Raw genomic sequence first — 16,869 nt, forward strand, 5'->3', positions numbered from 1 at the left:
CTTTTTTGAGTTCTGCTCACACTCTTGAAAACCCACTACACTTGAACAAAACAGCATCCACTGCCACAGATTCCACTTTCAGTGAATATTCATCTTGCACACTAAGCGACGCCTCCACAGCCATTCTAGATGAGCTTCAAATCTTTGGCTTTGACACCCTGAAAGTTCCGAAACGCCTTGTCAGATGTCCGCTGTAACTGATGACACCACCTTAACCTCCACTGCCACAGTAATTAATGTAATTATCCTTCCATTTTTTAATGTATTTTTTAACTGTGTAAAGCAGGATTTTGGTCAACAGAAACTAACCTGAATTGTTCAACCATGTGCTGGTGTTAGCATGTGGGTCTCTAATTTTACTTTTCTGTTATATCACTCTTAGTACTCACTAAGTACTTTGTTTCCTGTAAATGGTGGCTTTTCTAATCTAACCATGAGGTAACTCAAGCTTATAATAGCTTTGTTTTTGTTTTGTTGTTTGTTTTTGTACCATTTCGAAATTTGGATTTGATCAGTTTTAAGTTACAAAGTACAGAACAGTATGCCAGTGTTGTAGCGCAACATTTCCAACGTACCAGAGGCACTGTATCGATAGCATAAGGCTTGTATGCTGAAACCTCGGTTTCACTAGGTCACTGTGATGGGGTAAGCAGCTACCCCCTCTGAATACACATCTGAAATGAATGTTCCCCAGTTATGTTCAGTTATACACTGAAATACAATTCCCATGTTGCCTTTGTACAACATTCCTCCATACAGATCTGTAGCCGTCTTTTGCACGCTACTGTATTTTCAGAAATCCGCTTGCCACTCTCTCTCTGTGAGCCAGTTGCTTCTTAGCTTTTTGCATCAGTAGGTTATAAATTAGAGACTCAAACATTTTTGTATCTCAGGAAGCAAAGGATATTTAGCACTTACATACCATAATATTTAAATAAATATTTGCATAATGTGTTTTATATTCGTAACTTTAAAACTACAAAAGAAAATTTGAGATAGTGTGTAGGTAATTTCCCTCATAGAGAAAAATACTAATACAATTTTACTGACAATGCCTACAGAGTTGGACCTATAACCATCTTAAATATGTAAATAAAAAAGTATCAAACTATCAAAGTATATGAGAAACTACAGAATCTTGAATCCAAGCAAAAGCGTAACAGGGATATACATTTATGGAGATACCAGAAGATGAACAACAAGTGTGTAGGACTACTAACATGGGTCATATGGGCTAATACTTGACACCTACAAGAGTTATTGTGTAACTGTTCAATATTGCTACCAAACATTTATAATAAATATTTGACCAAATACATGTATACCCTTTCCTCCGTGAAGTTTAATATTCAAATTGCCTACCACTACATAAAGCTAATGAAAAGTGTTTTTTATTATTATTATTATTATTATTATTATTATTATTATTATTATTATTATTATATTGTGCAGTATGTGTTTCTTTAATAGCAAACACTGGACGTATCAAACCCTTCATAAAAAAATGCATAACTGTCTTTTGGGCTGCACTATTAATGGAATGTTTTGTCATGGTTTACTGCTATATTAGTTTTTGTTACATAAGTGGTAAACCAAATGGAATGTCAGAACAATAACCAGACACTCCATATTCTTCCCTATCACAATTCTGTTTTGTTTTCATTGTATACTAATGTTGTCCAGCTGACAGTGTTACCTCATCCCAGCGCCTTGTTTTATTGTCCGGTGTTCATAACACACTTTTGAATAGTTTTAATGATTCATTGCTTTGTTTCTCTCAGGGCCAGATGACAGTGAATGGAAACTCGAGCATTGCTGGCAGCCCTCTGAGTCATTTACAAAGACCCTTCTCCCCTCCTCCAGATTACCCTCCTCCACCACCTCTCAATCCAAACAGTGTTGTCATGACACACAGCCGCAGCATGGGTAAGTTATTCTGTGCAAAGTGTTTACTTTAAGGATGGCATAGCACACTCAGGTTTAATTAAAATGAAGAATAAAACATTGTGTTTCCGGGTTGGGGGTAATGCCAGTATGATCCTCCTGTTTCAGTTGAAGTGCATCTCATTCTGAATATTTAGCATACTTATTTTACTGGTAGTTTTCTTAGAATGAAGCTATTTTATAGATTTTAGGGAAGGTTAACTCTTCAGCTGGGAGATGCCTTTGGACAACCTCAAGGGTAAAATACTAAAATAAACTTAATAAATTCAATGACAAATGGATGGAGAGAGACTTCTTATTGGAAACATTTGTCACTGAATTAGATTATTTTAGTATTTCTAAATTTGACATTATTGAGTATTTAATAGTTGTGGATAATTATTTTTCAACATAAGAAATACGCTGTATCATCACTGCTCCTGCACCGGGCAAGTGATCATATGACCAGCTCGTTGCCATTGTTGCCTAGGAAACCACTCAGAGCTAAAATTATCCGTGCAGCCCAGTACAGCATGAATAACAAAGTGTTACATTGATTCAGTACAGCAGGCACACAGGGAAGTACCTAAAAAACGGCTTTTGCAATATGTCTGAGATGTGAGCGGATTACTTTTTACACTAACAGGAAAATAGAATTAGAAGTGATAAATGCAAAGTGCAAATTTAACTTTACTATTGTGTAAATCGATTATATTGTCAGTGACATTTTCAGTGTGGGTTTCTTCTCAGTATTAGCAGTTAACAGTTACTATATTTAAAAAAAATATATAGTTATTCATCAATATAAAACTTGAAATATGTTAATTAAAAAAGGATATGTTAAATTATACTTGTTCTACCGGATTACAGCCCCACATACTTCACAAATTATCGTGGTATATTATGATTATAATTGGATCATTCATTTCAGGACTGAGCTTCAGAATATAAGATGAAATAGTTCAATTAAAAGCAACCGTCATTGAATCGTTTAAAATATTTTTGAAGCATGATTATTATTTATTTCTTAGCAGACGCACTTATCCAGGGCGACTTACAATTGTTACAAGATATCACATTATTTTTACATACAATTACATTATTTTTTTACATACAATTACCCATTTATACAGTTGGGTTTTTACTGGAGCAATCTAGGTAAAGTACCTTGCTCAAGGGTACAGCAGCAGTGTCCCCCACCGGGGATTGAACCCACGACCCTCCGGTCAAGAGTCCAGAGCCCTAACCACTACTCAACACTGCTGCCCTGATGGTTTCTAATGTTGTGTACATTATGGAGTTCCATTTCTTTAACCTTTTATAGGAAATATTTTTAACAAAAGTGGAAGAGTAATAATTATTATTTATCAAGATGTGTATAAATCAATTATATAATATATACACAATATTGATAATACATTTACGAAGATTATGAAGCAAAAATCAATGCATTTCTGATTATTCATGCAGAGCTGTGTGAAGATTTATCATTAGAGATTACAAACATGGATCAACCAAAATTGGACTTGGCTACTAAATAACTGAAAATTGCCACCCGCTGTAGCCTCATTGCATGACTGTTATGCAGAATATGAAAATGATATATCACAAACTGTAATGTACATAATACTAACATGTAAATATTTTAAGTTGTAATAAAGAATTTGAATTTAAATGACTATAATTCAGTAATGCAATGGCAATGAGAATCATTCCCTGTGATTTTTCCTCCTGCAGTGCTACAGACTGAGTGATCCCTTTAATCCCACTGTACAAGCAACAGGGATTACCAGTAAATCTGTACGATAGAGTCCTTCAGGAAAGAAGGACTGGCAAACCATCAGCTGTGGTTGTGGGTTGTTTTCTGTTGTCTTATAAAATGTTCACCTTTGTCCATTTTAGCAGATCTGTAATTATCAGTATAACAAAAAACCGCATTCCAAGCAAGTGAAGCAAGTCCCTGCTGCAGCTGGCATTGTTGTCTTGTTACGTAGCATTTGAGTTTAGCTCATATGGCTTGGACTTTAAACAAAGGTGTCTCAGAGCTTGCAGTGCACATTTTGAAATTATTTCTATGCAATTCTGTCATGGAGTAAACCCCTCAGAGAGATTTGGAATGTGGCTTTTACACAGGTAAGTAGTGTAATGTGTCTTAATTTTACCATCACTTGCTGTCTACAGAATCGCCTGAATCCATGACACAGGAATCCTATTCTCATGGCTACACTGCAGTGAGCCCAGTTCCAATCTGTAGGACGTCTGAAGTGTCTGTTATTAAAGTGCCTCATTATTCAGGGATTGGACCAGCAGATGAAGCTGGCATTCCAATTGCTATGAGAACGGTAAGAGCATTTCAAGTCTTTTTGTTGTGTTCTCGTTGGTCTGTTTTTTTTTTTAGTCCTGTTTAATGGTTTGAATATTTTTATAGTGAACAAAGTTCTACCCCCCTTTCTTTTACTTTCTTCAATGTAAACTATGATTTGTGTTTTACTTTGAAGCTGTTTTTTTCACAATAATGCCCAGTCATGTATCAAAATCTAATATATACTGCATAGACAACCCCCTAATATAACAGGAAATAGGGGTACAGTAGTCCTTCGCTAATACAAACACTGTTATGCATTCAGATATGCCACGCACAACGTATGTCTCCCAATAATAACCAATTTAGTGCTACGCTAGGTCACTGTGAATTGCATGATCCAGAGACACACTGGAAAAAATAAAGAAACGTAAGAACAGATACAAGTAGCCTATAGGCTAAAGTGAAAAAAAAAGTCTGCTAGGTATTAATTTGATTTTACTACTGTAATGTATACTGTGTAGGCCAACTGTACAGATTTGTATTTGTACGTAATGTAATGTGTACAGAGAACACATTCATGTTATTTCAGCACAATGATTTATACATTTAAAATAAAACAATCTCTCTTGTCTTCAGACATGTCCAGTTTAACAAGAGACTACTGTACAATATTTTAAAGCAGGGCTGTGCTGTTAGGCTCATGTGACTTTTTGCTTTCAGATATTGGCTTCATATTAGATACACAGCTGTATTCTGTGATTCTCTCGGTCACGTTTTGTACTAGAAAAATGTACCCTTTCTTGAAAGTAATTTTATAAAGCTACTGCTGCCACAGTATCAAAGCTTCATGTCTCAGAAATTACTTGAGGTAGCCACTTAATATTTGTAGGGTTATTAACAGTAGAAATTGCCACATTGCTTCAACATCTGAACTTATTAATGATACAGATGTTTTTTTTTTCACATTTTAAGATCCATTTTAACCAATAGATCTGTAAAGACATTCTCATTTGATTATGTCCCCGGAATGCTAGGTTTCTGTTAACTAAAACTGTAATTTATTAGTTGCAGTGAATGCTCTCATAACACAAACTTCAAAGGGCTTCTTGCTGTGGCCTATACATTTGTAATTTTGAATACCCTCTGTTGCAAAGAATTTGTGTATTACAGGTTGTGTAATGAGTGTAATATATCATTTAATCTAAGAAAGCACTTCATGTGTAAGAATTGCTGTTTGTATTTGTATGCTTGGTAATGTATTTATTGCATTCTGAAGATAATGGCTAACACTTTCATTCCCCTGTGCTGTCTTCAGCAACTGTTGCTAGGTTTATTGTTCTTTCAAATGTAATAACTGTGGCTCCAAATGTAATTGAAGTGCAGTATTGGGTTTAGTGAATCCTACAACTATAGACCGATTGCACCTCCCTCATAATTGATAAGTATTTGTACTAATCTCTGAACAAACCTTAGCCCCCAGAGAAATCCTGATTTTATTGTGGAAGTAAAGCACAGTCCCTTTTACATTATCCGGCAAGCATTTGAAACTAAATTGTATTTTATAATCTAGACGGTGGACAGGCCAAAGGATTGGTATAAGACCATGTTCAAGCAAATTCATATGGTGCACAAACCAGGTAGGTAATTTGTATCAGTTACAGTAACAAAGTGCATCAAATGTTTGTTTGTTTTTCAGTTCTTTTAAAAACATTTTGACTTTTGAATTTAATATTTAAATATTGTACACACCTTTACAACATAAATTGAAGTAGCATGCTATAATAGTAGCCTTATTATTCTTGAAAAAAAATCCGCTTGACCCTGGCCTTTTTCATTTTTACATGGGCTTACAACAAACTTGAAAGTGGCACGCTGGTGGATGTCATGAATAAGATTTTGGGTCATTGAGTAATTTGCTCTCCAATTTAGACACCTAGAGGCCCTATTTTTGTACGTGCATAAGCTGTCTTTTTAGCCATTTAGACGTGTGACTTGACGGTTTTGGTTCGTGTAAGTTCAGGTGTTTCTAGGGATTTAGTCGCCTGTCTATTTTAAGTTATTCACGGTTAGTTAAATTAGCTGACATACCCCTACGTACGATTTCCGGAGCATTAACACGTCTATTAAGATTTTATGACTTTCTAAGTTACACCAGCTTCTACTTGGTGTTACTTTAGTCACTATTGTTTGAAAGATAGACATTTCACTACCCTTTTGAAAGCAAGAATGGCAGATTTTTTTTTTTGAAGTGGTTGAGGTCCAGGCAGAGAGAAGGAGAATAATGAGGAGGGGAGGTATCCTTTTTCTAGATTATACAGACCCCCCTATTCATTTTTTGGACCTAACAGATGATCAGATTATTTGTCATTTTCGACTAAATACAATTTATGTGTGGAGTTATCAGAGGATTTGGAGAACACATTGCACAGCTTTGCCGTTCCTGTGGCAGTGACGATAACCACTGGCCTAAGATTCTATGGGAGGGCTTTCAAGCTGTGGAGCATATTTTGTGCCAAAATGAAAAATAAATACATAAGTAGGTCAAAATTGAAATAAATAAATGACTTTTCATTTATTCATTTATTTTTCATTTTGGCACAAAATATCCTCCATATCAAAGATCCATCGGACAATGGGTTGAAGTGATTGTGTGAATAAATATATATGCTTTCCGAAAACTACACAGTTGTCACAAAAAACAAAATATACAATTGTGGGGATTCAACATACTATTTTTGTATGGTGACGGGATCTGGTGATTCTTTGCCTTGCGGGAAGGTTTTACATAAATGAACAACTGCATCAACAAGTCTTTCTACTTTCTCAGACAAAAAAGGTGGTTTTCTGTTGTTTTTTATTTTCTCCAATTTCAGAGAGGCACACTCTCCAGTTGTATTGGGGTTTGCAGACATTTATTGTAGCACACATCGTGTTTTTTTTTTTGTTTGTTTGTGTTTTTTTGTTTTTTTTTCAGAAATGCAAATTACAATTACAAATAACTAAATAACTAAATGTAGGTGTGACAGGGTGGCTGAGTCGGTGACGTCACGGCAGAAGCAGGAAGGTAAAGCACTGACACCAGGCACTGCAGTTTTTAAAGAAATACGTGGCTGGCCGCCGTTTTTATTAAGCAACACAAAAATAAATAAAATATTTAAACAAAAAAACACTGTGTGCTCGCGGAGCAAAAATAAATATTTTAAACAAAACAAATCACGAACACAAAATAATAAATACAGGTCAGGCTGGGCAGTCGCTATCACTGTTCCTGTATATTTTTTTAAAATACAGTTTTGTCTTTCTTTCTCTCGCTCCGCTCGCTCTCTCCTCTCTAACACCCACGAGTGCAGTGACCTGCAGGCTTTTATATCGTGGCCGAGGGGTTTAACTAGCTAGTAATTATTCGATTACCCCTCGGCCACTATCTGCACGAGTTCATTAATTACTGTGTGGATGGGGCTTCCCATCCACGCTACTAAATAATAACAAACAATGCGGCAACGCCGTCATATATAAATACAATAATAAATACAAAAACAATAACAAAACCTGCGGTGCCTCACCGTCATAAGTATAATAAATAAACCATAATACTACTACTACTAATAATAATAATAATAATAATAATAATAATAATAATAATAATACAAAACAAATACAAAATAATACTAAAAATAAGTAAATCCGTACAGGTCTGCTCGCCCTGTTATAGTAGGCAATTCTGAGCCCCGTCTCTTTACCATCCTAACTGATATTCTGCCTAGTTAATCAGCACAGGTTTTGAAAATCACACCTACATTGACACATCTAAATCCAGTGCCACCTGTAGGAGAGAATTTAGTCATCTAGATGAGCATAAGTGATTTAGATGCTTAAACCCCTAATTAAACAGAGTCATTTACGAACAATGGGACTAAACCAGCCCTGCATTAAAAAAGCATAACTTTTTTAGTCAATTTAGTCATGTATGAGAATAGGGCCCTAGGTGAGTAATATGCAACATTACCTTGAAGTCATGAGTACTTTCAATAAATACTGTACATACTTTAATGCTAACTTATGAGTTATGCATTAACTACAGCCTTACATTTGAACTGCAATGTTACTTTGAACCAATGTACAAAAACTTAGTCAACAATTATTCTTATTTGCTTTATTGACCACTAACAATATGTGAAGCAAATAAACACAGAAACAGAACATGTATTTTTTTTTAAATCCCAAAGCTGTAGATGGAATGTACATGCACATACTATATATTTCCAGTGATTTAAACTAAACCAAAAAAAAGCTTTCTTGTAATCTCCCATTCCAAGGTGACAGCCATGTGCCCAAAAATGTAAAAACCAAAAAAAAAGCCAAAATATATATTGTAATGTTGTATTCCTTACTGATTGCCTAGCTATAGCAATATAAAGCATCCTGATTCTCTCCAAACACAGAATATTGTATTTTATATATATATATATATATATATATATATATATATATATATATATATATATATGTTCCAAATATTCGGTTCACAAATAGATAAATTGTTAGGTTAGGTTGAGGGGGATAAATAGAAAACGTTTGAAAACCTTGGTCATGTGTTTCTGGCAATTCCCATACAGGCTGCAATTAACTGCACCGACGTGATCCATTCTCTAGCTATCGCATGCAGTTTATTCACAATTGGCCATTGAGACGTCAGGAATAAAGCACAAGCAGCTTGATAACATGCAAACTCAAACTGTGCAGCAAAATTGCTGTGCATTAAATTGAATATCATGCGTAATTCATATTTTTTCAGTGCATAAAACACCCAGTACACAGCTTATCTAGAGCGCTGATTGTGATAGTGTGTTAAATGTTTCACTCATAGCACAAAAGAGATTTGTTAATGTGCTTTGAAAAAATTGTGCAGATATAGCGTGCTGTTGAGATGTCAAGGGTTTTTATCAGCGACAGTCTGAAGCTGTGTATATCTCGACTTGTACTGTAGTTTGTATTTATAAAAAATGTATAGTTTACACATATTAACCACGTCCCTCAATACACATGATCTGTGCACAGAGTCAGCTTGCTAGCAGTCCTCATCATGTTCATGTGCTGTAGAGTAGGCAAAGCAAGCACTGTATGCATTAATCTTGACTATCTTAATGTTGCCTCCACAGATGGTACAGATGGAAATACATGCAATGCCACCTATGCATTAGTAAATACTGGTAAGAGTTTTGTCAGTATGATTTGAAGTCTCTATTTCTTCACTTTTTTAAAGTTCATGTAAGGACATCCTGTCATGGTGATTACTGGGAGAAAAGAGAAGGCCATGTTCTTTTGCAGTTCAGGTGTGGCAGTGATTGAGTAAATTGTCAAATAACTAAACATGTTATTAATTGAGTTTATTTTTACTGATATGGCCAGTCAATAGGCAGGGTTAAAGAGTAAGCCGGTTTCCGAAAAACATAACGTACCTGCAGTTTTTCTTTTCATTGTTAACCTGACAAATTTTTACATTTATAACTTTAAACTCTGTTTCAAAGCTCATTTCAAAATGGCCGCTCTTGTGTAAGGATTATTGCCCACATTGTCAAATAGGTAACACGGCCATAAAGATCCATGATGTGGTACGGAACAGAAAAGCCAGGGCACTTGTTCCTGAAGTGATTTAGAGCAGGGTTTCCCAATCCTGGTCCTGGGGACCCACTGTGTCTTCTGGTTTTCATTCCAACTGAGTTCTCAATTACTTAATCAAACCCTTACTTGAACTTATAATGTGCTTAATTAGACCTTTTTAATTGTTCAGCTCCTACAAAGTTGCCGATTTCAAGTTAGTTATAAAATTGTATCGTTAGCTTGAAATCTGTTCAAAAGCTGAAAACAATTAAACAGGTCTTTATAAGCTAATAAATAGTTTGATTAAGGATTCAATTAAGTAACTGATAACTCAGAATGAAAAACAGCAGACACAATGGGTCCCCAGGACCAAGATTAGGAAACCTTGATTTACAGGACAGATCTCATACCACAGGGCACTAGAGCAGCCATTTTGAAAAGAGCTTTGAAACAGACTTTAAAGTTATAAGTGTAAAAAGTTGCCAGGATGTTAACAATGAAAGGTGCATTATTTAAGCAGTTGTAGCAACATGTGGGGCCGTATAACCACTGGTGGCGGAAGCTTTTTATGATTGGGGGGGGGGGCGAAACTTCCTGAGCGCTGTTTTTAGTGTTCCCACCTAAACACAGTTTGTGAGATAATATTGAAAATAATTCAGGCCCTACCTAAATCGAAAAAAAAAAATGCAAAACGAAAGTCTGCAGCAGTTTTAAAAAAAGGGGGGGGGGGGGGTTCAAACTTTTTTTGAGACTGTACCCCTTCTGTCAGGAGGTTTCAGCTAAAGTACCCTTTACAATTTTCGCTCACTGAATGGTACCAAAGTTGCAATAAAAGGCAGAATAATCTGGTTAACACATTTCTTTTTTTCCTGTTTATTTAATATATAATATTTTACAACAGTCTGGGACTGACAAATTGCTGAGAAAGAAAACCAAACAGTAGGCTTCATTCTTAAAACTGAATTACATGACAAAGTATTTAGGAATCTTTGGAAACACTATTCGCTTTCTATTGGGCAAAGTCATAAATAATACAAAATAGTCTGCACTGTAATTGTTCATCACTTTACTATTTACTTCCCACCTCAGCATAATTTTGTGTGCCTTTTAAAATGTTTACAGTATCAAAAACATTAACCTCAAAAACTATAATTAGTTACTAACAATAATATACTTGTTTTTATTAAAGCCAGCATAAAAATGATCCAAAGTCCCTTTGCACTTTCTGTACTCTTGTGTTTTCTTCCTTCGTCTTTCTCTTGCAAGTAAGAAATGTATCAAACACCGAAAACATATTCAACCAGCAGCTATTGCTGTTAATAAAATGCAGCTGCAGTAATAAATACAAAGTATGAATATTGTGATGACTATTTATGTTTACCGGAGCATTTATACTTCTAAAAAACGCAGAAACATTGTGCTTCACTGATACGACAAGTTGAAAACAGCAAAGATCATGAGCAGCACAGAGCGTTCTCCAGGCACAATCGCCAGACGCCTGCTTCACCTACATATCAGAGTGGAAAGCCACTCAATCGAAGTCGCGCATGCGTACAGGTGGAAAATGTGGACGTGATAGATTTTTTTTTTTTTTCATCTGCGGTTCACTTGAGGCTGCTAAACAAAGATTAAATATGTACACACAGTGGTTTTGAGAATATATAATACCGTTAAAAAAAAAAACAAACGACAATTCAGATAATTATTTTCTCTTACTTTCATTTTTATTTGTGCATTTCTGCGTACCCCCTATCACCCTAAGAAGTACCCCCAGGGGTTTGCGTACTCCCAGATGAAAACCCCTGCTATAGACCATGCTTGGCAGTATCTGAAAAATTGAGCAAGTTCATTTTTGTTTGAAATATAAGGCCTGTGGTGCGAACTGTAAATATACCGGTAGTGAAATACTGTAAATACACCGTTCAATCTACAAAGTTTACTGGACTTGGTTTTTTATAAGTGATTTACTGTAAACCATTTCTACTAATACTTGTATATAACATTGCCATTAAAAATAATGCTAGTTATTTCACATTTCTGCTATTTCAGATCGGTATTGTTATAAAATATTATTGTTATATATGGCTTTTTTAATTACCTTAATTAATAAGGCACTAGAACTGCGTTTTTTTCATGCTTTGGCCGCAGTTGATATGTTTAAGGCTGTCCCATTATCAGATGTTTTCTTCTCGGAAATCCATTCATTCTTGCAATTGTTCCTCACCTTGCCAGTATCCAGTGCTACAGCTGAGAGAAGCTTCTCATGATGCTTCTCATGAACTGAATATGACTAACATCGCTAAGGAGTTTATTTCAGTTAATGACAGACGCAGTCAATATTTTGTTACATTTACGTGAATCTATGAACTATTTTATTTAAGCAATAGAACCGAAAGAGGGCTTTACCGGGAAACCGATCTTCACTTCAGGTACCGCCTACATACAAAAATTTAAAACATATAAAAGAGTAAAAGTGCCTGGAACTTTTTTTTTATTTTTTGATTACACATTCTTGTATTTGTGTAAGTTACCATTAGGTGCTAAAAAAATTTATTTGTGAAAGTAAAAAAAAAAAACCATATGAAAACATATTACCGAGCTCCCCCCCTGCCCCCACGGTTCCGCTGTCTATGCATATAGCTCTATATTTCTTCGAAACTCTGCTACTTTTTAAGTCATATAAAATGTATGAAACGTGGAGTAGTGTAGGCGAGACAGTTTCAAGCTGTGGATAACAGGTGTTGTGAAGGCGAGTAAAAAAAATTAAAAAATGAAAGCACCAAAATTTATTGGCATCTTATTATGACAGTCTGAGCTATGTCAAAAAGCTCAGCCAAAAGTCCAGAGTACAAATATAAGATTGTGTTACGATGATGTGAGGGTGTGGAAGACATCCTAAAATGAAAAACAGACTCACAGAAATGGACAGATCCCCAGTTCTTACCTGATGAGTTTTGTCATTTACAGACGTACTCAAATTTGTTGGTACCCCTCCACAAAAAATGAAGAATGCACAATTTTCTCTGAAATAACTTGAAACTGACAAAAGTAATTGGCATCCACCATTCTTTATTCCATATTTAATAGAAATCAAACTTTGCTTTTGATTTTTTATTTAACATAATATTGTAAATAATAAAACAAATGAAAATGGCATGGACAAAAATGATGGGACCGCTAACCTAATATTTTGTTGCACAACCTTTAGAGGCAATCACTGCAATCAAACGTTTTCTGTAGCTCTCAAAGAGACTTCTGCACCTGTTAACAGGTAGTTTGACCCACTCTTCCTGAGCAAACTGCTCCAGCTGTCTCAGGTTTGATGGGTGCCTTCTCCAGACTGCAAGTTTCAGCTCTTTCCATAGATGTTCGATAGGATTCAGATCAGGACTCATAGAAGGCCACTTCAGAATAGTCCAATGTTTTGTTCTTATCCATTCTTGGGTGCTTTTAGCTGTGTGTTTTGGGTCATTATCCTGTTGGAGGACCCATGACCTGTGACTGAGACAGAGCTTTCTGACACTGGGCAGTACGTTTTGCTCCAGAATGCCTTGATAGTCTTGAGATTTCATTGTGCCCTGCACAGATTCAAGGCACCCTGTGCCAAGCGCAGCAAAGCAGCCCCAAAACATAACCGAGCCTCCTCCATATTTCACTGTAGGTATGGTGTTCTTTTCTTTGAAAGCTTCATTTTTTCATCTGTGAACATAGAGCTGATGTGACTTGCCAAAAAGCTCCAGTTTTGACTCATCTGTCCAAAGGACATTCTCCCAGAAGGATTGTGGCTTGTCAATATGCATTTTAGCAAATTCCAGTCTGGCTTTTTTATGTTTTTCTTTCAAAAGTGGAGTCCTCCTGGGTCTTCTTCCATGGAGCCCACTTTTGCTCAAAAAGTGACGGATGGTGCGATCAGAAACTGAAGTACCTTCACCTTGGAGTTCAGCTTGTATCTCTTTGGCAGTTGTCCTTGGTTCTTTTTCTACCATTCGCACTATCCTTCTGTTCAATCTGGGTTCGATTTTCAATCTTGCGGCCGCGCCCAGGGAGGTTGGCTACAGTTCTATGGACCTTAAACTTCTTAATAATAATTGCAACTGTTGTCACAGGAACATCAAGCTGCTTGGAGATGGACTTGTAGCCTTTACCTTTACCATGCTTGTCTATTATTTTCTTTCTGATCCCCTCAGACAACTCTCTCCTTTGCTTTCTCTGGTCCATGTTCAGTGTGGTGCACACAGTGATACCAAACAGCACAGTGACTACTTTTCTCCATTTAAATAGGCTGAATGACTGATTACAAGATTGGAGACATGTGTGATACTAATTAAAGAAACTAATTAGTTTGAAATATCACTATAATCCAATTATTTATTATATTTTCTAAGGGGTACCAACAAATGTGTCCAGGCCATTTTAGAATATCTTTGTAGAATAAGCAATAATTCATCTCTTTTCACTGCTTCTTTGCTTTATTCTATGACATACCAAAGGCATGCAAGTATACATGATAAAATAGCTTTTAATTTAATCACTTTTCAGGAGTAATGAAGCATTATTTCAATGAGCTGTAAGGGTACCAACAAATTTGAGCACGTCTGTAAATATTAGAATGTTATAAAGGACTATAAAATACTAGGCGCTCCTCTGTAAGGTACGGTACTGGGGCGGAACTGGGCGGTTTAAGAATGTGTGCAAAGCCTATCAGAGGTCAAAAATCTAATGTTCCATCAACACCTAATGTTTTTCTTTAACACTATTCTTATAAGACAAGTTGTATGAGACATCCTAATCATGTACACGGTCATCATATTTAACAATATTAAAACAGAAAAAACACAGTAATTTACAATTACATAAATAATATAAAACATCTCATATTTTAGCAAAAAGCCAAAACATGAAATAAAATAACTCCAGCCGGAGCTATGCAGCCTGGGGTAGAGCACAAAGTCAGCCGACTTATGTTGCTGGATCCTTGGGAAGGAGCGACTCAAGCCTCTTGCTTCACGCGGGGTACAAGGCCGCAGCAGGATGTAACAAGCAACAGGCTGTAGTGCACACAATACACCTAAATAGTAAAAACTATTACAGCGATTAGTTAAATATCACATATATTTTGTGTAAAAAAAACAATAAATGCGAAATATATACAGATAGTACAATGTACTTATCTGAACAAGGTTCTCCAATCAGGCCAGTCTTGAAAGGAAAAACTGCGCCGAGATCTGTGAGCGCAGTGCCTTTGTGCCCTCGGGGGCGGGCCACGATTGTGTCACAGACTCAAGGAGCAGCTTTGGTATACAATATTCAGGTTTGGGGTCTTTAGGAGATAAATACCAATACGGTAATGATTACATTTTGTACTTGAAAGGGAATGCACTATTATTACAAGCCTCATTTCTTACTACAATCAAAGAGAGGTGGGCTCACTTCCTTCAATGCCCTCCCTCTTTTCCAGCTCAGAGGGGTTTTCTTTGATCAGCTAATTATGAGAAAGAATCATATACAAATAAAATTAAAAGATAAAAACCAAGTCCATCCTAACCGAAAACCGCTACTTTATGGTAATCTACAAAATAAAGACTATTGTCAAACTTTCCAAAAATCTTCCCTTAAATAATAAAAATACCCCCTAAGCCTGGTCCCGCTCTTGTTGAGGCAGCACAATGCCTCCCCATTGAAAGCATTGTAAATAAAGGTTGTTTACTTTATGTATCTTTGTGTCAGATAATTACAGCCCATCAAACCCAGTGCAGGCACACCCTGCGCCCAAGACACACACATACTGGCCTTTGTCGAAGAGCATCTCCGATAACGGCACTAGCACCTTTAGGGACTCATCGCCTTTGCCTCCCCCTCCTCCACCGATGCCATCTCTATCCCAGCTGAGACCACTGGAGAGAGCCACACCTGAAATGTAAGTGTAGTCCTTGAAACAGTCAACCAACATACCAAAATCCCAATTGTACAAAAAAATGTAGTCTTCATTTACAATATAGGAAAATTCAGTGCAATCTTGATAAAAGGCCTGATCATCAGGACTAAATATGTTTCGGTAAAGAAGCAATTGATGAAAAAATGACATTTATTTATAAATAATACAAAAAGTATATTTATGATAAACTTTTAGCTCTTGTGTGTTACTCTGATTTTTCAGGCTTTGATATTTCATGAATACTGAAGCATTAAAGAGTAGTTGTGTCTCAGGTGTAACACGGGAAAAGCACAACTCAATAAGATGTTAAGGTTCTTAAAAACAATATAGTAAAAATCTCTCTACAGTATAGCCCTTTAAACCTATTGAGAAGTATTGCGCGCTTAAAGGCCTGTGCTGCAATACTGTTTGGCTTTTCATACAGCTTTTACTTTTGTTTTCAAAAGGAACGAATGGGGACCTCCAGACAGAAAAGTTGATACCCGAAAATACCGTGCTGAACCCAGGAGTATTTTTGAGTACGAGCCAGGGAAATCATCCATTTTACAACATGAAAGACCGGTAAGAGCTGTATTAATAGTCGTAGTATCTAGCAATAATAATATTTTCAATATTATTATTTTTTTTATCTTGTTGCTGTGTTTTACTTGGTATCTTAGTTCCTTCTTTAAAAAGTTAATGGCGGTAGATGGCTTTATGCACCACTTTTTTTCAAGCACAATCAATATTACTTACTGTTTATCTGTGCTGACAAACTGTTTTGTCAGAAAGAGCTGTATCTGCCACAGACGAGAAGAAAAGAACCACTGAACCATGCATGTATATGACATACTGTATACCCTCAACTACAGGGCCATAGCATATCGGCAGATGCAAAAAAAAAAAAAAAGGCAACTTGATGTTTGTCCTTCATTTTATTTTCTCCCTTAACAAAAATGTTAACAGTAACATTATGTGATATAAATTCACATGGACAAATTGTAAAGCAATTTGCTACCTGCTGTTGACTGTCTGCTTTTCAGAGATCATTGTTAATTAACACATTATATAACTTGATTACTGCCTGGAGCATCATTTTGTTTCTTGCATGTATTTGATTTTGTAA

The 16,869-nt window shown here is 36.0% G+C and overlaps 1 protein-coding gene across 16 annotated transcripts in view; it reads left to right on the forward strand.

Moving 5' to 3' along the window:
• Positions 1 to 16,869, forward strand: part of LOC117421159 (sorbin and SH3 domain-containing protein 2) — a 146,517-nt gene that overhangs the window by 91,848 nt on the left and 37,800 nt on the right. For 13 of the 16 annotated variants that reach the window (XM_059027214.1, XM_059027208.1, XM_059027203.1 and 10 more), the window contains 6 exons: positions 1,782 to 1,926; positions 4,105 to 4,265; positions 5,799 to 5,865; positions 9,388 to 9,438; positions 15,557 to 15,746; positions 16,211 to 16,325. In XM_059027214.1, coding sequence (XP_058883197.1) covers positions 1,782 to 1,926; positions 4,105 to 4,265; positions 5,799 to 5,865; positions 9,388 to 9,438; positions 15,557 to 15,746; positions 16,211 to 16,325 — 729 coding nt within the window. The remainder of the gene's footprint in view (positions 1 to 1,781; positions 1,927 to 4,104; positions 4,266 to 5,798; positions 5,866 to 9,387; positions 9,439 to 15,556; positions 15,747 to 16,210; positions 16,326 to 16,869) is intronic. The other 3 variants (XM_059027220.1, XM_034035179.3, XM_034035182.3) reach the window with 1 other exon arrangement.

Source organism: Acipenser ruthenus, chromosome 1 (genome assembly GCF_902713425.1).
Source record: "Acipenser ruthenus chromosome 1, fAciRut3.2 maternal haplotype, whole genome shotgun sequence".
Lineage (NCBI taxonomy): Eukaryota > Metazoa > Chordata > Actinopteri > Acipenseriformes > Acipenseridae > Acipenser > Acipenser ruthenus.